Source organism: Lepisma saccharinum, chromosome 10 (genome assembly GCF_977018435.1).
Source record: "Lepisma saccharinum chromosome 10, izLepSacc3.1, whole genome shotgun sequence".
Lineage (NCBI taxonomy): Eukaryota > Metazoa > Arthropoda > Insecta > Zygentoma > Lepismatidae > Lepisma > Lepisma saccharinum.
In genome coordinates this window covers 54,678,569-54,702,931 of record NC_139238.1, presented here as the reverse complement: position 1 = coordinate 54,702,931, position 24,363 = coordinate 54,678,569, and the positions used below count along the sequence as shown (strand labels likewise).

Genomic DNA, 24,363 nt, shown 5'->3' with positions numbered 1-24,363 from the left:
ATCTCGCTTTATATCCCTCCTAAATCAGTTCTGCACGGTAGAGTGTATAGAATACTAATGAAAAAGTTCCATTTACATCAAACTTTGGCAATAGATCGAAACATAGTACACAGATTATTTATGAATGGTAGTCTCGCTGGCTGACACCTGAAATGTAAACTGGAAGGTTGACGGCAGTTAATGGAATTACATTAGCCTATTTTAGAAGATTAATACTATACTTGAATTGCTACGATCACTGGTGTACCCAGGATTTTTTTCGAGGGGGTGGATAGATCATTTCTAGAGGTTGGCATACACAATAAGATATTTCGTATTTTTAGAACTTTCCACTCTCAAAAATTGCAATTGTGGGAAATTTTAAGTTTGGTTTGATTTACTCCTCGGCTTTTTTCCGAGGTCTTCACTATTTTCATTTGAAAATGTTGATATTCTCAAAATTTCGGAGGGGGTTGTAGCCCGACTAGCCCTTCTCTGCGTATGCCAGTGGCTATATTTAATGTAATCTGTGTAATCTAGAGATTGTCAACATTAATGCAGGAATCATATTACACCGTAATGCACCTGCGAAAAAAACAAATTGATTTAAGGGACCTGAAACAATAACTGCAAATTCACAAGAAAATAAATTTTTACTTTTAATATTAATGCGAATTTTAATTTCAACGGAAACTGCTGTGTCTGACATTGAAAGTGCTTCTTTTGTAACATCTACGGAAATAATCAAATGGCCCCTTTAAATTTTCTAAGAATATAAAATTTTGCTTTCAAATAACTATTAAAATAGTTAAATGGAGTATACGAATTTCTTAAGCAATTTTTTGCCATTTAGCAGAAAATTATGTTATCATTCACTACTCCGTAATTTAACCCTAAATTTAATTTAAATTAGGTGCACTCAACATACATTGTAAAATATTTTGTATTCTTGTTTGTTTAGGATTACTCACCACTTCCTTTCCTCCCAGTTTATATCTAGACAGCGATCTGTCAGGCTTCGGAATCCGCACTTCGTTGCCAAACACATACTGGCCGTACCAAGGGTAATCCTTCACGTCAATGTTCAGCAATGCTAGGGTAAGAGATGAGAGAAGCATGATGTAAAGAATGTTCCGTGCGTAATATAAACTATTTATTTTGCCACGAAAAGAAAATTAGTTTCATGCTATCTGTATGTGCATAATATTGAAAATCTTGTCCCTTTATAGTGCAGATCCTGAAAAACATTGGATGGGCTCTCGTAACACTTGAATTATAAGTTCACAAAACTTCATAAATTGCCCTTCAAGACACCAAGCGAGAAACTGAAAGGTTGGAACCGAATTTTATTAAAGGATGTCTTCAGTTGAAGAAGAAATTAGACAAGCTATTTGGACATAGCTTCTTGACTACCTTGCATAACACCACTTTTCTTTCCATCGTAAAAATCCAAAAAAAAATTTCCTGCCACGAAGTTTGAAAAATTCACCAGCATTCTCTGCTTTCCGTTGACTTGATATAAATCACGATACCCCCAATTATTGGAGGACGAAATTGGTGATAGCCGATTTCCGAATTCAAATCTACAAGTCAGAAAACTGGGCGAGAATATTGTCCACCTGGGGGGGGGGGGGCTTGGTTACGAATGTATCCATGATAAATAACACTAAGAAAACCACAACAACATTACACCAATGTTCACCCAAATCCAAAGTTTCTTCAACAGATTAGATCCTTGTGAGTTGCATTTGGTAAGCTCCACTCATCCCACACCCAAGGAAAATCGAATGATTTGTGTTTTTATAAGTCCACTTTGGGCACAGAAAGGCTAATCGGGACTGGGCCTACAGTTTAAAGTGGGATCTAAACCACTGTACCATGTGCCTCCACCCAGGCTAAGGATATCGGGGCTTGTTCATTGTTGACGCCGTGCAGCGCGCCAGACCAATTGGGTCGACAGTCTGGTTTGTCCAAAACAACGATAGAAGCCTCCTCAATACCGAAAAATTGTGACGCTTTCCATTGGATCTTTAATTAAATATTCGTGGGAGCTTTGTCATAAGTTGAGTGTGAGGAGGAAAGTGAACAAATGTTCCTGGTTGCATTACAGTCCCACACCGTCAATAAGAGTGTTCCTTTCTGAAAGGAGCTTCAGCTCAGAAACTTATAACACCTAGGAAAAATGTTACTTATGTAACATGCTAGTTGCAAGGCATAAAATGGAATGCTTACGGTGTCCAATGAGATTCAACATCTTCCTCTGCCTGCCCATATCCAACTTGAAGCTGGGGATGCAAGGCTCGGTGAAGAACTGCTGCTTTGGCTTCTGATAGAGAGCGATCGTTCGACCTCTCTTCTTCAGAGTCTGCGTGTTCGTCTGGTTGATCGTTTTGAAACCTTTCCTTTTATTTCCAATTCGGATTTGAGTCACCACTGTAAAAGGAGATTAAGAAATTAAGGACGTTAAGTATTCCATAGGCGCTAGCAATTGTATACATCGTAATCAGTGCCGGATCTAAAAATCTTGCCCCCCCGCAAAATATCATCAAAGGGCCCCCCTCTACCTACCTACCTATCTTCACACACACACAAACACACACATAATAATATTTATAAATATTATAATATTATTTACATATAATGTGTGTGTGTGTATGTAATCATTGATCTCACGTTGACAAAGTCACATACAAGGGCCTACAGGGTGATTCAAAAGTACTTTAACACCCTCTATAAAATGTAAAGGAGCTAGGCTGGGTACAATTAGTCATGATAGAAACAGGTTAGGCTTAGGGGGAAGTGCATTGCTGTCTTCCAAGCGGACGTCCACCATATTAGTGGCCGCCATATTGAATTCAACTCAAGATTTTTAAATGGGAGGGGAGTGATGTGCATAGGCCCCGATTTCTTAAGAGATTTTGGGAGCAAAGCAAAGTAAAGCATAAATACGGATTTCTTTCTGTTTGCGGCTCTAGGGCCCACCCATCCTCAAATCAAATGGTACCCGGTGGGAGGTAAAGGCGGCCGGAGCGTGGTGCTGATCACATTACCTCTAAGATGTCCGGCATAGAAAATATGTGAAGCCCTACCCACACATATCCTAAATGTGCCACGATGGCATGGTGCTTTATGCACAGGGAACTTCGACTTTACCTTTACCTGTATATATTGTATTCCTTTCTGTACCTCTGAGTAACTAAGTATATATTTTTTTACATACGCGAACCCTTTACTATGTCAATGGCTGAGGGCTCCCTAAAAGCTTACTTGTCTCCGGCCCCTCCCTCACTGAGGGTTTTTTGCGGCTTGTAGATCCGGCACTGATCGTAATGGTTAATTGATTTTATAAAGTTGTTCATTTGCAAGTTATATGTGTTAACATTTTTGTTATCATCATCCACAAGACCTGCATTGGTCAAGGGATTAATTGATCCAGGTGTTGCAGCTTCAGTTTCTAATGGAGCATCTGGAACAGAATACTATCCACATCCTAGATTGTCTTTCGGGAAATCAATGCAACAGAACGTAGTTCCTTCTCGAGTATTGAGCTACGACGTCGATATCGATACTGCTGTGTTGCACTTGACGTCTACGGCAGTGGTTCTCAACCTTTTTGCGAGACCGCAGCCCTGTAAAATCGTTTTCTGTAAGACGAAGGCCCGGTAAAAAAATATATTTGTAAATAGCTTTCCGGTTTTTAAACTTCATACTAACGTAAGTATTATTAAGAATTAATTATGGCATAATCATAAAAAATGACAAATATAACATTACATTTAACGCAGTTACTAATCACTCGTAAGTTATAATTCAAAAGGTGTACCAATAAAATTGTATTCTTCCTACTTTGAAAACAAATATTCTAAATACTGTGTCACATGTGGAGTGCATATTACGTTGTGTTCACTGAAGTATTAGAATAAAACAACAACAACAACAAAGGTATTGCTCGGAGACTCCCGATAGTTTCGAAGTTTGATTGTGATTGATTTGCTCAATTTTACTTCGCTTTTCCGCCACTTTTAGCTAATCGCGAATATGAGTGTTTTTTGTGAGTGTACCTTCATAAATTTCATAATATAATCACTCATCTTCATCTTCGCGATTAGCCAAAAGTGGCAGAAAAGCGAAGTAAAATAAACCACATCAACCAATCAATTCATTTCTGGTGTTGTCACTGACGCCACTGACTTGCACTTTTGTTACAGAAATACTCAAAGATGAAAATCTTATTCTTGGAAAGAGACTGAGACAGATTCTAAACTATTAACACCAGATTCATACTTGTGAAAGAGGTCAACTCACCTTGTATTTCAACTGTTATTTCTTCCGGCACTTCAACATAGAACGTCGTAAATGGAGTGACGAATGAGTACTGTTAACATGGAGGAAACAGGAATTATTTTTTCAACACGTCACATTTAAATATACTTTAAAACTAAAAAAGTTAAGTAAACCTAGTTTTTTTAGTTGCACTCTATCTACAGACGAGATTTTAGAAACTGGCTCTCTATTAAGTGTCGTTCGATATAGTTTCCACCGAATGCTCTATTCGGCAGCCATGGAGAAAAAGAAAACGTGCCCTACAGTTATGTTTTGGTAGTTTATACTTTGATAAAAAAGGTAAACTGTAGGACTTATCCTTAAATCAAACATTAGCTAGTATTAAAGCCTAAAGGGATTGCCTTTTAATACTGGCTTTCAAGTGTGAATGAGGTACGTTAAAATAAGTCTAAAATTGAGAAAACAACTAGGAGTATTGGTAGTAGTTGTTCAGTTGTCGAAAGGGGGTTATTAATATATAACAGGTTACATTTATAATTTATTTTGAGGGTGGCGAATAAAGCTCAGAGATAAGAATATAATGTTAGTAGGGCCACTAAATTCAAGAGAGTGACAGAAATCTCTGTAATATGATATTTTCTTAAGCATTCTCAAATTTCAGATATATTAATCGACAAAGAAATAAATGTCATTGGCAAGATTAAATCTGTGTCGAGTTTTGGTTGAATCTATGCAGGATATATTAGATGCAAACTTTGGAACTTGGTCTGTGTTGTGTGATGACAGCCTATGTTTGTAGTGGCCTACTACATAGGCCACACACAAAACACTGTTATGAGTTAATTTGATATTCTTGATATGTTAGAAAATGAATCGTCTCCTGTAGAAATGTGTCTTTTACATTTTGTATCATCAATTGCCTGTTTTGATTTGATTTTGGTGTTTTAAGTCCACTTTATGCGCAGTAAGGCTAATCGGGACTGGACCTACAGTTTAAAGTGGAATCCGAACCACTTGTGCCTCCACCGGGTATCGAACCCGGGACCCCTTGATTACAAGGCAATGACGCTACCACTGCGCCATGGGGGAGGCCCTCAATTGCCTGTTTTAAAACTTACAAGAAAGAGAGATACATACTATATGAAGATGAAAGTATGAGCATGATAAAAATAGCAGTTCACTAATACGAAAAATGAAATAAACAATACTAAGTGTGAAATATTGCAATTAAGAATCAATTATTATTATTACTATCATGATTATTATATCAGGCAGGTGGCATTAAAATTTGAAATTTACTTTCTTAAATTTTGGTATTTCACAAAAAGAGATTAAATAGTACTTATTATCTAAATAATAATCCAAAGTAATGAGAAAGAAAATACAAAACTGAATCTTACAAGAAATTTTCAAGTTTGGAGGAATGCCGATCACACACACACACGCAATGCAAAAAATATGAAACAATTGACTTAAATGCTTGCAGGAATAGGATAAATACGATTGAAGTTAGTATGTTCTGTTGGTATTCTGGAAAGAATCCTCATATTTGAAACTCAATTACAATTTGAAATACTTACGTATCTCTGGGTCAAAATTATTTGAAATGAATGTGTGGTTACCATATACATTAATAATTATTTTATTAAAATAATTATAAGTACAAATGTATCTATGAACATAATTTTCTTCTTCATGATCATCAAAATAGGTGAACTGCCTTGTATTATACACATTGAAGGGTTTAACTTATCATTTGATAGGTATTACGTAGGGCTTATACGTGGCGTCGACTTGCTTCATAACGATATCTTATCACCCTTCGGTATGCTGTGAAGGTTTGCGATAAGATATATGTAAGAAACGATCGTGTTGAAGCAAAAAAGTATCAACGCTTAAGAAACATAAATTGCATCAATGCTTCATGCTGAACAATTACGCAAGTAACTGTGATTTTCAGATAGCTTTTAAAAAATGTTTGCAATTGAAATGATCTCTTGAGAGGGCGAAATTATCTACGAATAAGAAAAATGTCAAGTGAATAAGTGTGCAACTGAGTACGCAAAATAATAACGAGTTCATGTTCACTGACTATTTTACATGTTTGTTCTTGGAACTTTGAAATTCGCTTCGTATTTATTACTCATCGGAAAGCGACTATAAATAATAAAAATCAAGACAAATAAAAATTCAGAAGTGTCTGGAGATGTATCGGTTCGAACTTCTCTGATTGCGTAGTGGAAACGTCGTCTCCTCGTAATTAAGGGTCCCGGGTTGAATACCAGGTAGAGGCACATTGTGGTTGACATCCCACTTTAAAACGTAGGGCTAAGCCCGATTAAACTATCTGTAAATACAGTAAACTCAAAGCCAAAGAGGTTCAGTGTAAAGCAAGTCATGTGACCGGGGTGTAGGGTGTGACACTTTTGGAAGACACCCAAACGCTACCACTACTCCACCGGGGATGCCTGAGCCTGTGTTCTGTTTTTGATATATTCATGTGATTGTCCCTTCACCCATCCTCAGTGTGCTAGTACACCAGAGGTCCCGGGTTCGGACTTCGACTTGGGTGTACTTTGTGAGTGTCCTTTCGTTAATTTCATCATATTATCACCAATCCTCATAGTCGCGATTATCCGAAAGTGAAAGAAAACCGACGCTAACAAAAATCAAATCTAATCATAGGTATTTCATCCGCGATTAGCCAAAAGTGCAGAAATGTAGCTATCGTTAAATAAATTAAACCAATCAATCATTACCAGACTTACACATTCGAGCTTACTTAGGTAAGTCGTGCGTCCTGAGTACTAGACAACCGAGTCACTCACATGGGTAAACAAATGTTGGTTTGTTACTTTGCCTATTTATGTCCTTTGGCTAACCGTGGCGATGACCGAAAGAACAGACCTCTGCAGCAAACTAGCCTGCACGGAAGAAATTGGCTTGTCAAGGGCCAAAAGACGAAAAAGTGATATATTTGAAATATGGTAAAATAATTTTTAATAAAGAACTAACAAACTGACTAACTTGGTCTGACGAGGACCTCACGTAGTTGTTAACCACGAGCCTGTTTAGCTTATTAATTTATCTTGACTAGTTACGGTATGTTCCTATATGTTTTTAAGCCCCCCAGAAATCCCACGTCCCTGTCTATTCAGTTCACTGGCTAGCCTGGAACCAAAGGCGTACAGAAGGAGAACGTTGATGGGGCTGGAGCTTCGTCCAAATGCATAAGCGAAAAAAAATTAGATAGGAATATCTTGGAGGTAGAATATAACAAGTAAATTACTAACATTTTGCAACATTTCGAAATCAATTAAATCAGGACCAGAATTACTGTGATCTGCATAACGTTGTGATGTACGGACTTTAGAATTGTAATTGCGTGGAGTAGGTTTGGGTTTTAGGTTGACAGTGATGCTTATTAGGCTCTATAATAAGGGACGACCTCGCGTGTGGCGGTAACACCTACCAATCATTCCACTACGAGTATGGCCATCTTTAATTCCGAGAGAGGCCGGAACCTTCAATTTGGCAACCATGTAAAATGTGACATAACCCGGCCGATGTCACTCGGAAGAAACACCAAAGAATGAACGTACAGACGTAGAAAAGTAATAATTTTCTGTAAACTCTTCATTCCGTAATTACTTCATGCGTTCAAATTGTATTCGCTAGTGTATTCAACGTTACTTTTCATAAGTAATGCAGTATGTTATTAAGTTGTTAAAAATATACATTAGATTTTCTCAGCCACATACAAGCATTTCACGGAGCTTTTCTTAAGCTACTTTTTACATGTGGTGAATCATCAAAAATAGTAAAAATTATATATTGATGTCATTAAGATTTTAAATTATCATTTCAAATTAATCAGCGACGTCGAAGAGCTATAATCATGCCATAGAGGCAGACTAATTTAAAACATGTTTACGCAAAAAGCAAATTCCACGCTGAGAAGTTGTGTGCATGAGACACCAAACGCTAAGCTTTTACTTGTATTATGTACACAAGGGTTAAACTACATACTCAAACAAAAATTCGGGAAACAATACAACCTCAAACAAAACTATAAGAGAATAAAACCACAGACTGTGATAAAAATGAACAGGCCTAACCTAACAAAAACAGTAGAACACAAAATCACAAATTCCTTCACTGTAACATATCTCCGCAAGAGAAAAGCAACGGAAATGTAACACCTTCAAAATTTCTAAACCATGCAAAATTATCCACTTTCTCGCAGGGAGTACATAGTCACCAGCACTCGGCATTATTTTAGCCTTGTACATATGGGCTATATGCACACAAAACAAATATTTGTACATACTGTTGAACAAAATCTTGGCAATTATGTTATAGACTGCTAAAATGAAGACGTTGTATGTATATGTACTTAAGATTTATTCAAACTCTGAATGTAATACTCGCCCATGCTGGTATAGCCATAACTACTTTCTATGTCTTAATTTTAGAACATATAGCCAGTGCGTTAGATATTTCATCATTTAAATATTTAGTTATGAAAGAGATTCGAATGTCATTCCGAAATGCTAGCAAATAAAATAAGGGAAAAATACACATTATTGGAAAGTTCTATACTGTGTATGAAATGTGAAGTTGGCCATGAATTTTCTGCGTATTTCCAGTTATTTAACGGCAAATTTAAATTTCTATTGTTTGTGCATGTTTTCCACTTACATCGTAATGTTAATCTTCTCTCCAGATTTGGAAAGACAAAAACATTTTACGCAGATTATCTTGTTTTTAAAAGAGCAACATGAATTTCACTATTCGCGTCATACTATGTTGCTTGATTCTTAAGCCGGCAGAGCAGCGTTGCCAATTTTCAGGACTCCGGCCTGGAATAAAGGTGGCCGTGGGTACGCTCGAACGTAGCACGCTCGAGGTTGGGAGACTTGAACGATTAGCGAAAGTAGTCCCGTACAGGACTCTAATTGGCCTCTATACGTTTCTCTGGCTCACGGGCACTATATTTAACTACACCCTGTGTGTGTGTGCTACCCCCTCCCAAAATTGAGAAAAAAATCATAATTTTCAAATGAAAGCAGTGAAGAACTCGGGAAAAACCAAAGTGATAAGTGAAACCACGCCCTTTTGACATTTTTTTTCTTTGAACAATCTTTAAGACGGAAGTTAAACATGGAAATAATTAAATATTTTATAGCGTATACCCTTCCCTCGTTCCAGGAACGCAGATATACCCTATCGGGTTATCTCTGAAGGAAGGCCGCGCATAACTTTAGAGAAAGGGGAAATCGAGTTGGCAGAGCGAAGGAGTACACGCTGTTGCAAAGGCTGGTAATTATAGTTGTTTCCCCTCCACGCAATCCCATTCCCTCCCACATATGCATTGAATTCTGAGTACGCCAATATGTTTGTGTGTTTGTGTGTGTGTATGTGGGGCGGTGAGTGTGTATATGTAATGAATATGTATCATATTTCCCGGTAAAGAAATGTAATTAGGAAGAAATAACTTTTTGAATAATACAAAAAAGTGAATAAATGTAACATTTTCAGTTGTGTGCCTGCAGAACATGAACTGCGGTCGCTCTCATTGTTCTGAAACCGAACCTGACCTCATGGCATTTAATATATCAGAAATTTCAAGTAAGATTAGTTTCATGGCAGCAGTATTATCTTGCTTACACTTTTTCCTCAATCAATAGAGCTAATCTTCTTTCCCGATTGATAAATCTTGAACGATAAGAAATTTACGAAGACCACGTTCGAGGCTACACCTATCTAAGGTAGTCGTCTATACGAGGACTTCTTTTTGTAATTATTTCCTTAAAATTGTTAACTGTGAAAGCTGAAAATATATTAAACTAGATTTTAACTGTTCCTCCAAGTTTAAAGTAAGTATGTTTGTAAGTCAGCATAAAATAACTTAATCACGGCCGTCCGCAGGATTTTTCTTCAGGGGGGAGTGGGAGGGGGCGGAGTGCTCAAAGTGGGGAGAACATGAGGTGATTATTTGCCAACAGTTAAGAAAGTTCTCATGAAGCATCTCCATCTCTAGGATAATTTGCATAGGCATCTTCTCACCCACTTCATTTTTCCATGTTGACCCATCCAAGCATCTTACCTAAAACTAGACAAAACATCTCCCGGCTAGAAAGCTTCTCTTCTACCACAAAAGGAGGGAGGTGGCAGATTAAGATTTCATATCTTGCCCTTCAGTCATAAAAACTCATATTTTACGTTCCATTATCATTGTCATTGTTTTAAAAATGTTTAGAAATCTCTCGCCACAACAACCAGTGCCGTGGCTTCTAACATAACATTAAAAATTTAGAACTATCCATATTGAAGTGGAAAAACTTAGGTAGATAGAGTTCGCTATTTCGTACACTTCTCTTGTATCTTTCCTTTCTCTCTCTCTCGCCCTCTTTCATGCTTCCTCCGTTTATTCCCCTTTCTCTCTTTATTTATTCAGGTATTTGTATATCTCACTTTCTATTCTTTCCTATAACCTTTCTCCCCCTCTTTCTCTTAGATGTCTTGCCACCGCCTCTCTTAATTCAGGTCTCTCATTTCTTTATCTTTCTCTCTCTTATCCTTCACTCCATGTGTAATCTCTACTATAAATGAAATTATTCTGTAAATTTATGTTGTAGGCTTTTTGGGCCCGGAAATAAAGTATGGTGGGCATCTACAAGAAACGGACCTCCAACAGAAGCAGTAATGGCTTTAGAAGTGTTGCTAAATAAAAAAGAAAAGAACAATAAAAGAAAATAGAAAACGAGATGCAGGAATGTGACCTAAAATACGAGAAACAGTTAACAAGATCCTTAATAAAAACTAAAGGTTGTACAAATTCTCTTACACTAAAATAAAGCTCGTTCTTTTAAAATTCATTAATTTATTAAAAATCACTAGATGGATCACTTCCTTATCAACAATAAAAACATACGCTCAACAACAAAACAAACTGCCTATGGTAAAAACTAAGTCTGTACACAGCCCTCGGCACAAGCACGAGTGAATCACAGGACTGCAGACCATGTTACGTACCCAATAGGACCAAGTAATGTGGATAGTTTGCCAAAGACGAATAGAGATGGCAGCACCAGGCGTGCAAGGTTAAGAATTCGCATAATATATGTGAATAACTTTATAAATAAGAACAAAGCAAATTGGAAAGATGAAAAACAATAGAATATATTATAAGAAGACAAAAAATAAATATGAAAGAAGTAAATTAATATATATATTTTATAAATCAAATCAGTGATCACATGTAAGTTAATATGAAAATTAAGGAAGTCAAAGCACTGATACAAGTTTGTGTCTTTGAACAGATATTGCATCTGTATGATTGATTTACTATTCCTATAGGGGAAATTTTGTTTACATCAGGGGCGAGCGCGTTCTGATCGACTCCCCACAGCACTTTTTGGTTGCGCAGTTTAACTGTAGCACCTACTTGGATGCGCATGTCAATCGTCTGCACCAAGTATACACTCTGTTGCACCTAGTTAGTGGTGGCGCGTTCCAATTGCAGCCCCAAGGGAGGATATTAGTATTATTCCCAAAGCTTAAAGGAATTCGTTAAATAGTCAAAACCTAAATTGAAATCCATAGGGAAGTTAACAAAAAAGACGAGAAGGAAGTCCCGATCCAGACTGTCCATTGAGAAGGAAGTCCAGATCCAGACCGTCCCTTAAGAAGGAAGTCCCGATCCAGACTGTCCATTGAGAAGGAAGTCCCGATCCAGACCGTCCATTGAGAAGGAAGTCCAGATCTGTCCATTGAGAAGGAAGTCCAGATAGAAGAATATACAGATAGAGAAAATAAAATAATAAAAAGCATAGAAGAAAGTAGCTTATAATGTAAATATTCTTACTCCATGTATCCTGTGTTTAAATAATATATTCGTTTAAACGTCTCCATTGGAAGGCATCCTGTCTGGTTTTGTTGTCTACAAAGAACCCTACCCTGTAGATAAGCTAGCTGAGTTTTAAGATTAAGGTTTATGTACCTTTGCACCAAATGAAGGTAGCAACCACAAGAGAGCTATCTGGCTTTGAAGTCAGACAGCCTTGTTAGCCTGACAGCATGCAGTTCTAAGTACTCTGTACTCATGAATGCCTCCCCAGGTTACCTTTTACACTTTTAGCGATACGCACAAAATTTGTGTACGTAATCACAATGGAACAAGACCCGATGAAATGTTAAAACGTGAAGTCTGACTTCGTGGAACTGTGTGAGTGAAATGATGCGTAATTTGTCATGAAAGTTAACGTTAGAAAAGTCTAGTCTATATTAAACAGCATCCCAATACCGACCATTAAAAAACCGAAGCCTATAGGAGAAGGAAGCAATCTGTTCAAATACTAACAACAAACAAAAAAAGGAATAAATGAGAAGGAAGGACAGTTCCACCACACCAGGGGTGCCCATCGCCCCCCCAGACCCTGTACGCAATCCCCTCAAATTATTTTGATAAATATATAGTAACATTTTAATTTGAACTGTCAAGAGGTTTACAGTTATATCTTAAAGTGTAAATTTTCGACACGCAGAAATATAGCACATTGATTGGTTAGATAATTCGAAATGTCAGAAATAAATTATATATAAACAGTGTTTTTGGACGGCGAATAAACGTTAAAGAGTCCCCAAGTTAACGATAAGTTAGAAAAATCTAAATGAGCACATTTGGCGTTCGCAGATTTTTTGGGGGATGGATTTATAGCTGCGTTCTGGGATACGACAGGATACTGTATAAAAATATTTCGTAAATATAATTTTTTACCTTCGTTTTAAAAGTTGTTCGTAACAAAAATGGTAATCGGGGGACTTTTAAGGGGAGTTTGCTCTTATCATTTTGCCTTTCCCGAGTTCTTTGCCGTTTTTATTTGAAAAAAAAAATGATTTTATCAAAATTTCAGAAGGAGCTGCACCATCAGCTTCCCCCACCCTGCATACACCATTGGGGGATCCAAACCAAATGTTCGTACTGCTGCAGTTGTCTTAACCAAAATTGGCTTGTTCGTATGACTGATTCAATTATTCCGTAGACAGTGAAAATAGAATTTGGTGCCTTCGGCAACAAATTTTCCTATGCTTATAACAATATGGAGTATTTCATAGTCAAACCATGGGTCTCCCCCATGGCGCAGTGGCAGCGTCATTGCCTTGCAATCAAGGGGTCCCCGGTTCGATACCCGGTGGAGGCACAAGTGGTTCGGATTCCACTTTAAACTGTAGGTCCAGTCCTGTTTAGCCTTACTGTGCATAAAGTAGACTTAAAACAGCAACTCAATAGTCAAAATTTTCTGAATTGTATCTCAAGTGCAAAATTCACTTCCTGTGATAAGTTAGAAATGCACATTTTACATTATTTATTTTTCTGTTGTATCGGTTAATTTATAATTAAATTCGTGTAATTTTGCCATTGTGACGATCGATTTGTGGGATGGCGCGTTTTCCTGTTGAAGAAGCACTTTTTGGCCTGTTGGAAAAGTGATCTATTCAATCTATTCACCTAATGAACTGCGGCATCATCTCCTGAAAATTTACCAAAATATTCAAACAACACTCTTATAGTAGTATACAAACACTGAGGATTATATTTTTAAAACTGATGTTATTAATCAACACCACGACGACTAATGTTCGTGTCTGGTAATGCAGCAGTGGTTAGCGCTAGGATGCCACGGGTGACGGGTTGGAATTCCGGGCCGGGCATGGGTGTTCTTTGTGAGTGTTCCTTCATCAACTCCATCATATCATCACTCATCCTCAACGCCCAGAGTGGAAGAATATGCGACCCTCTGTAACAAACCTCAAATCAAGTCAAATCGTAATGCAGCTACAGTATAATCCTCCAGAATGATGTTTTTAAGAAGGAGAATTGCCAGCGAAGCGAGCAAGAAAATTTTATATCTATTTCTTTGGAAACTTACAAGAATATTAATTAAATTTGGTGTTAATACTTTCACAGCATGCCGTGATATTTACTCTCTCTCTCAAATTTTTCTCCCTTTCCTCATGGGCGCCAACAAAGAAATTACGAATCGGGAGTGGAAAAGTGGTACAATATCATGTAAATGGTAAGACAATCACAAACTCAAATAACTTTTTTGTATATAATATTTCATAAAATGTGAACTGTGAAAATTATACAGGTTTCCAGGAGAGGTCAGTTCCAGCAACCTTTTTCCCCTTCTTTCCCTGAAGGAAACTCTGGGGGCGGCCAGGGGCTTGGTGTTGATCACATCAAATCTTCACCTTCGGCCGTGATCAAGAAAGTGTGGGGTCCTAACTTTACACCCCCTATTCGCCTTCATGACGTGGTGCAAAGCACAGGAAAACACTTTATTTTTACTTTACTTACAAGTAGCATCGTTTAATAACGTACGACAATTGAGCATCTATTTCTATCTTAGGTCTTCGAACCTTGGAGCTCTTTTGATCTAACATACCTGCATCGCAATTGCAACCCCTCTATCGTAGGGAACCTTCCGCTGGGTCATTTGGGTCGACGATTTCTTTCTGCCGCCCGTGAGTACGATCTCCTCCAGTTGGTCCAGGTTGATCACCGCCCACATCCTCTCCACGAAGCCCCCGTTGAGGCTGAGGAGCTGCGGCAGTCCCAGCGCCGACTGCTCTTGGGAGTACACCTCCGGGCCAATCTCGTACATGACCTCCCCAAGGGCGGACTTCGCTTGGATGGCGCCCGACAGGAAGGGCTTCTGGGGGGACTTGAACCTTCTGGCCACGGCCACCTCGGATCCCTCGTACATGGATCCAAACATCGTGTAGCTCAAGCTCGGAAAGTCCACCTGGAATTATCACATTTTCACTCTACCGCTACAAAGTATTTAATCTATACTTATTACGTCTTAATTTTTCGAAAACGCGATAACACTAAAAAATGTTAATTCTTTGTTTCTATTGAGTTGGTGTTTTAAGTCCACTTTATGCACAGTAAGGCTAATCGGGACTGGACCTACAGTTTAAAGTGGAATCCGAACCACTTGTGCCTCCACCGGGTATCGAACCCGGGACCCCTTGATTACAAGGCACTGACGCTACCACTGCGCCATGTGGGGGGCCAATGTTAATTCTTGGGAAGCAGTGTTTATGTATGTAAAGTCATATGTTCTAAACATATTTTTCATGCATTCGAAATAGCGAATAAAAGGAAATTTGGTTTAAAATGCGAAGTGTGGCTTTTTTCGCAAACTTCAACAAATTGAGTGCCTAAAAAGCGAAATGTAGCTCGATAATCCAACATTCTTGTGGTTTATCTTGAGAAAATTGTACCATATTTGCTAATATATAACGCACACGCTTTAAAATATATTTCCTCAAGGAGAACCGTGGTGTGCTTTATATATGGAATAAGTGGCGGCATTCGGGAGGGAGTTCAAGTGTCCGCCTACCGTCAGGCGGGAGACGTAACCTCGATATTCGTCTCACGAGAAATAACGGAGCATACTGCTGATCACATCACCTCCAAAATGGCAGAGATCGAAGAATGCGTTGGCACTACCTCCATACTCTCCTATATATGCCTTGTGGAATGGTTCAAAGTGAACGGGGAAATTTATCTTTACCTTTTATTGAGTAACACTGAGAAATTCATTCCAAGAAATTAAAACTCTTATAGTTGTGATGTGTTTGTGTGTGTCTTGTGTAGTAGTTGTGCTGTCTAATGTGTTTGTGTTCGTCTTGTGTAGTAATTGTGCTGTCTAATGTGTTTGTGTTCGTCTTGTGTAGTAGTTCCTCCATTCATATTGGGGGTTAGGCGTAGAGCTGACAACTCTGCACTGTAAAAAGCCATGTCAAGAATCAGCAATATAAGGCCATGGATGTTCCCAAGGTAAAATATTCCGGAGTTAAAATAGTCCCCCGTTCGGATCTCCGGGTGGGGACTACTTTGGGAGGTCCCTGGACTAAGGATAATATCTACGTTAGGAATAAGGATATTAAATTAGGCACCTGGAATGTTCTGAGCCTTTACCGGCCTGGGGCATTTCAGTGTACAGTTAATGAGATAGTGAATTATAAATTAGATGTAGTAGCTGTCCAGGAAGTTAGGTGGCCAGGAGAAGGGAATTGTAAAACTAAAAATTATACTTTTTTCTATGGTGGTACTGAAAATCATAATTTTGGAACAGGCTTTTTCATAAATAATAGAATTATCTCAGCTCTTAAAACAGTAGAATTTATTAATGATAGGATATCATATGCAGTTTTACAGGGTAGGTGGTGTAAAATTATTTTAATAAACATACATGCACCAACGGAAGATAAAGATGATAATACTAAAGATGATTTTTATACAGAGTTAGAACAGGTCTTTGATAAATTTTCTCAGTATGATATGAAAATTCTGTTAGGTGACTGTAATGCACAGATTGGCAAAGAAGAGACATTTAAACCCACGATTGGTAAAGAAAGTCTTCATGAATTAAGTAATGATAATGGTATAAGATTGATTACTTTTGCAACCTCAAAGAATTTAATTGTGAAAAGTACAACTTTTAAACATAAAGATATCCATAAATATACCTGGTCTTCTCCAGATGGTAAAACTCATAATCAGATAGATCATATTCTCATTGATAAGAGAAGGCATACTAGTATAATTGACGTTCGTACACATAGAGGTGCTGACTGTGCCAGTGACCATTATTTAGTAATTGCTAAATTAAGAGAAAGACTCTCAGTGATAAATCATAAGCAACAAAATCTAAAAGTTATAAAATTTGATACAGGAAAGTTTACTGATGAAAGAATTAAGAAAGATTACCAAATTAAACTGTCAAATAGATTTGATGTTTTCCAGGATTTAAATGATGATGAAAATATAAATAAAACAGACGTAAATAAGAATTGGGAGCACATACGTAATGCAATAGAATCAGCAGCTAAAGAAAGTATAGGATACCATAAACCGAGAAAAAGTAAGCCATGGTTTGATAATGAATGTCATAATCTAATAGAAATAAGAAATCAGGCTAGACTTAGGTGGTTAAATAACTCTGATGATACAAATCTAAACAATTATAATAGAATAAAGCGAGAAGTTAACCGCACGTTTAGAAGTAAAAAAAGATATTACTTGAAAAGCAAAATTAACGAAATTGAAACAAACAGCAAAAATAAGAATATCAGAGATTTATATAAAGGTGTAAATGAGTTTAGAAAGGGGTGGCAACCTAAAGTAAACTTGATAAAAGATAAAGACGGTGATTTTCTAGCTGACCCAAGCGATATTCTAAATAGATGGAAGAACTACTTTAATGACCTTTTAAATGTCCATGTAGGAGATAAATCAGAAGTGAATGAAGTCCACACAGCAGAACCTTTAGTTCCAGAACCTAATTTGACTGAAGTTAAAGATGCTATTAAAAGGCTAAAGAATAACAAAGCACCTGGCATTGATTTAATACCAGCTGAGTTAATTAAATATGGTGGAAATTCATTAATATGTCAAATTCATAAATTAATTTGTTTAATATGGAATAAAGAAGAAATCCCTCAACAGTGGAAAGAATCCATAATTGTTCCTGTGTTTAAAAAAGGTGATAAAATGAACTGCAATAATTACCGTGGAATTTCTCTACTCTCAACAACATATAAAATATTATCTAACATTCTTTTAACAAGACTAACCCCATATGCTAATGAAATTATAGGTGATTATCAATGTGGATTTAAACGCAACAGATCAACTACAGATCAAATTTTTCACATCAGACAGACACTTGAAAAAAAGTGGGAATATAATCAAAATGTCCATCAGCTATTCATTGATTTCAAAAAAGCATATGATTCGGTCAAAAGAGATAAATTATATAATATATTAGTAGAGTTTGGAATACTTAAGAAGCTTGTTAGTATGATAAAAATATGCACCAGTGAAACAGAAAGTAAAATTCGTGTGGGTATTAATATGTCTGACAAATTTACAATTCATGATGGGTTAAAACAAGGAGATGCATTATCTCCATTGCTCTTTAATTTTGCCTTAGAATATGCTGTTAGGAAGGTAAACGAAACTAAAGAAGGACTAAAATTAAATGGTGTGACTCAGTTGTTAGCATATGCAGATGATGTAGACTTATTGGGGGATGATGTGAATACAATTAAGAATAATGCTAAAATATTTTTCAAAACTGCTAAAGAGATAGGTTTGGAAGTTAACAAAGAGAAAACTAAATATATGCTTACAGGCCGAAACCAAGTGTTAGGTAATAATCAAAATCTAATTATTGATAACAACTCTTTTGAAACAGTTTCCAAATTCAAACACTTAGGAGTAATATTAACAAATGAAAATTATATTAAAGAGGAAATAAAAAGTAGGCTTAATTCAGGAAATGCATGTTACTTCTCTCTTCATAAATTTTTGTCTTCTCGTTTAATATCTAAGAAACTAAAAGTTAAAATATACAAAACAGTAATTTTGCCTGTAGTATTATATGGGTGTGAAACTTGGTCCCTTACATTGAAAGAGGAACATAAATTGAGAGTATTTGAAAATAAGATCCTTAGGAAAATATTTGGACCTAAAAGGGATGAGGAGACAGGTGAGTGGAGAAGGTTACATAATTTAGAACTACATAATTTGTATTCGTGTCCAGACATTATTAGAATAATTAAATCAAGAAGACTTAGGTGGGCAGGCCATGTGGCACGAATGGGAGAGGAAAGAGGAGTTTACAGGATTCTTGTTTTGAAACCTGATGGTAAGAGACCAGTAGGAAGGCCAAGACGAAGATGGAGGGACAACGTGGAGATGGACCTAAGCGAAATGGGTAGGGATGGAAAAGAGTATATAGATCTTGCTCAAGATAGGGACAGATGGAAGGCCTGTGTTGTTGCAGCCATGAACCTTCGGGTTTAAGAAGGCTAGAGAGTTAGTTAGTTAGAAATTAAAACTCGTTTCTTTGAGAAAATTTCTATCCATATTCGTCTTGACACCACCTTCACAAATTTAACCCTCCCCAAGACATACACACACACACACACACACACACACACACACACACACACACACACACACACACACACACACACACACACACACACACACACACACACACACACACACATATATATATATATATATATATATATATATATATATATATATATATATATATATTTGATTACAACTTGCCATGGATTCTACATTAGAATCTCTCTCAATTTATTATCAGAATGTTAGGGGTGTCAATCAATATGATTAATGAAAATTATGATATATATGCATTAACCGAGACATAGATGTATGAAGATAAGAGTTATTTTGATAACTTAACCAGTGAATACAGAATTATAAAAAGGGACAGGTCTCCATCTACTAGTTCTAAAAAGAAAGGTGGTGGATGCGCTTTAGTAATATCGTCTAGAATTGCTTGTGAATTATTGGATTTTAATTCTGATGTAATCGAATGTCTATGGGTCAAACGTACCATTAATTCATGTACAAACATCATTATTGGTTTGTATTATCTACCGCCTGGCATAAATACGGCAAGGTATACTGGTTATATTGATCTAGTTATTAATAATTTCTTGTGTTGTAAGGACAAATTAAAAATTTTAGGTGATTTCAATATAAGTGTAAACTGGGAATATTATCATACTGACATTCCTCAGGCTAATTGTTCGCACAAAGCATTCAAAATCATGGAATTATGTGACATTCTGCACTGTAAACAATATAATATTCCATACAACATTCATAATCCTTTATCTACGTTTGGTCTTGTGCTCAGCAATCTGCCAGTAATTCAAGTTGACACGAAGATTCCTGCTATATCCAATGTGGACGTCTACCACCCACCTCTTTTACTTGTACTGAGTTTTACTAATAGTAATTTTCATAAAACTGAAAATTTATCATTTGATCAGTCCACTTTGAGATATAATTTTAGCAAGGGTGACTTTTTACACCTTTACTATGAATTAAAGAGTAATCTTGAAACTGTTGATTTTTCTAATGATCTGGATACTATTGGCGAGTCCTTACACTCTTCTGTACTAATAGCTGTAAAACAGAAATGTTCCTAAGATGGTGTATCATAAGAAAGAAAGTTGTTCTCCTTGGATAACACGTAGTATAAAACGTATGCTTAACAAGAAGAAAAGGTTTTTTATAAGTACATTAAAACCAATAAACTTACTTGGTATGCCAAATTTTATATATTAAGGAAAGAAATCAAGAGAATGATCAAATATGCTAAGTGTAGATATTATAATTATTTAAATTCCTGTTTCGCTAGTGACAAAAACTCGTTTTTGGAGACTAATTAATGGGTATCCTCCTAAGCTGTCTACTCTTGTCACATCTGATAATAAAATATTGGATGATGAGAAGGAAATTGCTAATGCATTTATGAGTCACTTCGAGGATAATTTCTCTAAACAGCAAGACACTGATCTTCAGCAATCTGATTGGTATTTTAATCATATATTTCCCCCTGTAATCTGTGAGAAAGATATAATTTATGTCTTCAAGAAAATTAAGGCTAGAAGTAATTCTGGTCTCTACAATATACCTAACTATATTTTCAAAGGATGTAGTGATATACTTGCACCTCTCGTGTTTAATTTTTAACCAATCATTAAAAACTGGCATCTTCCCCAAATTATGGAATGAAGTAACTGTGGTGCCAATTCAGAAGATAACTGGAAACAGCAAAATTTCTAATTACAGACCGATTACTATTGTTAATATTTTAGTTAAGATCTTCGAACCTCTTATACACAAATCTTTATATTTTAATACTAAGAGTAAAATTAATGAATGTCAACATGGGTTTATACCAGGAAGATCTAGAAGCAGAAATCTATAAGTGCTGACTGATAACTGATGCTTTTCAATCCTTCTGTAACAAAAGTCATCTAGATGTTATATACCTTGATTTATCCAAAGCCTTTGATAGTATCAATCATAATTTATTAGTGCAGAAACTTAACAATTATGAATGTGTTCCTAAGCCTCGCGACAGGTTAAGTTTGCAGCAACTTTTCGCATATACAGAGCCATACGTGCGCTCAGAATATAGTTAAGCTTCAATACTGCCGATTTTTTTACTGTCTTTGATATGAACAGCTCGGCGGTTGAGGCAAGACTCGCACGGAAGCTGCTGAGCGCCGTTCTCGCGTAGATTAATACATAACCTGCTGTAAACTTAACCTGTCACGGGCTTAGATGTTGTGCTTGGTTCATGAGTTATCTTTGTAATAGAACTTTCTGTATAAGGATTAAATCAACATTTTCAACTCCAGGTAAAATACACAAAGGAGTGCCCCAGGGATCTCTATTGGAACCTCTTCTCTTTTCTATCTATTTGAATGATATTTCTAAAGTAATCAAGCATGCTAAATATATATTTTGTGCTGATGATATCAAGATGTACACTGAAATAGACACTGATGATATACATGTTGAGTTGCAATTTGATCTTAATGCAGTCAGTAACTGGGTGGCTAATAATCAACTTGTAATGAATATAGAAAAATCCTTTATTATCACTTTTACAAGGAAAATTCAGTGGTGTAGTTATAATTATAAATTAGACTCATGTGTAGTTAAAAGAGTTTAAATTATTAGAGATTTGACATCGTTTTAGACATGAGGCTTGATTTTAAAGATCATGTATATGAAATTGCAAAGACCAAATTAACAAATGGTCGAATTGAAACAATCTATTATTGTTAATTGAGTTATAAACTTTGTATGTAAGGCCTATTTTGGAATACAGTACAACAACATGGAATTTTGCATGTAATAATAATATGAAAGATATACTGGAAAATGTACAGAAAAGATTTGTCTCATTTCTATATTATAAATTCAGACTTTTTAGGTTTTATTATGAATATTATAATTTTTATAATTTTTAATAGTTCGTGTCTCTTGGAAAGAAGAAATATCAACGATAACAATTAAATTTCCAAATTCATTATTGGAAAACTTGATGTACCATATTTATTATCTAAAATTACATTAAAGATACGTCATTATGTATTCCAAAACAACTGCTCTGCAATTTCTGTCATTTCTTATTTTAGACATAATAGGTAATTTAATTTTCTTATATCCCAATACGGTCATAATCCACTGGAGCCTAGTAACCTTTTATTGTAATAATAACATGTGTAACTTTACTTTTAACTGTTTTTTAACATATGTAATTACATTGTACTTTTCATATTTGTATTTTTCTTTATTTTAGCGAAGTTGGTCTTCTCACTATATTTTTTCATGTAGTACACATTTTTTTTTATTTTTAATTGTAATATTGTGTATATGTCATATGTCATCACATACTGCTGTATTAGACATGTAAGCTGTTTTTCAGCAGTATAGTCAAATGAAACAAATCAAATGTGTTATCTATCTCATGTAAAATAGCTCTTCACAATCTTTCCATCGGCGTCTGAATCACTTCTATATGTGTCCTGAATATCGAATTATTACAATTTAAAAAGAAGAAGATAGTGAAAAAAATAGTCGAAATCGCATATTTTGCATTCTTTTAATTTTGGAATTACAAAAGATATGTATCTGTAACTTTGCATAGGTAGATAGGGGTGGGTAAACTCGTTCTACTTCTTTCAATAATATCAAATTCCATTGCACGAACCAGAAGGGAAAAAATAACGTTGTTCCTCCTCTGGAGATCGCCACTTGGCACGTTGCCTTTAGTAGGTTACGTATTTCAACAATATCATCTTACTAACCTTTGACTTCCATAAATCACTAACACATCCTCTAACTCCCACTCCACTATCGGAATGAATTGTTGTCCTCATTGTACTCTTTGTCATTCAAGGTATTTTTCCTATGAAAATTTGGCATGGGTGTAAGATTGATTGATTGATTGAGTTGGTGTTTTAAGTCCACTTTATGCACGAGTAGTGTAAAAGTATATAGGACTGGGACGAGAAAGTATGAGCCCCCCTCAGGCAGATTTGGCTACACTTAAAACTAGCTCAACATGCCCATATGAGCTTTTTGCTCAAGTGTGGAACCCTGTCTAATCCAAGATTTTTGTAAAAATGCCCTCGGGAATTTCCCGTGAAAGTATGACCCCCCTCAGATTGGTTTGCCTACACTTACAAAAGCTACATCTGTGAGATTGTTGTCCATAAGCTTGTCAAAAATATGCCCCTCTTGATATTGTATGATATCTTATGATATCTTAAGTATAGTGACTGCTATAGTGCCCTAGCATGTATAGATTTCAAAATATTAACAATTCTGTTAATATTACACTTTTCAGAAAATTCTATTTATAAAAATTAGGCATTTACAGCTTAAATATTGCATATATCAGGAAAATTATAGAGACAAAAAATGTAGAGAATCATGCCTAGAATATGGCTACAAAATGTTAAGTCTCCAGCTCTGATAGTTTTTGAAAAAATCACAAATTCAAAAAAATATCGATTTTTTAACAAAACTTCTAAACAGCCTCTAGATTTCAAATATGCAACCCCCATGCTCCTATCTTGAAAAATAGGCAAGTTATTCAAGATCTAGAGAACAGCAAGAGATTTTTGAAAAATTATAGAGATCAAAAAGTTGCATCTCGGCATGCCCATGTTAAAGCAACAAGCCCCATGTCTCTAGCATTCATGGTTCCAGAGATAATCAAAATTATTGGTTTTTTCCAAAATTTTAGTATGTTGCTCAGTGGGACCTAACAAGCCTATACCTGACTGCTAGAGTGTCTGAGCATGCATAGATTTCAAAATATTAACAATTTTGTTAATATTGCACTTTTCAGAAAATTCTATTTATAGAACAGACATAAATCAGAGATTTACAGCTTAAATATTGCATATATCAGGAAAAGTATAGAGACAAAAAATGTAGAGAATCATGCCTAGAATATGCCTACAAAATTGTAAGTCTCCAGCACGGATAGGTTTTGAAAAAATCACAAATTCAAAAAAATATCGATTTTTTAACAAAACTTCTAAACAGCCTCTAGAGTTGAAATAAACAACTCCCATGCCTCTATCTTGAAAAATAGGCAAGTTATTCAAGATCTAGAGAACAAGATATTTTGAAAAATTTATAGAGATCAAAAAGTT

The 24,363-nt window shown here is 36.0% G+C and overlaps 1 protein-coding gene across 1 annotated transcript in view; it reads right to left on the bottom strand.

The window, feature by feature from the left end:
- Window positions 1-24,363, bottom strand: part of LOC145993912 (inter-alpha-trypsin inhibitor heavy chain H3-like) — a 473,549-nt gene that overhangs the window by 12,559 nt on the left and 436,627 nt on the right. The window contains exons 11-14 of the mRNA XM_083129826.1: window positions 14,718-15,077; window positions 4,285-4,354; window positions 2,212-2,412; window positions 951-1,072 (exon numbers count right to left, since the gene is read on the bottom strand). Of these exons, the coding sequence (XP_082985952.1) occupies window positions 951-1,072; window positions 2,212-2,412; window positions 4,285-4,354; window positions 14,718-15,077 (753 nt within the window). The remainder of the gene's footprint in view (window positions 1-950; window positions 1,073-2,211; window positions 2,413-4,284; window positions 4,355-14,717; window positions 15,078-24,363) is intronic.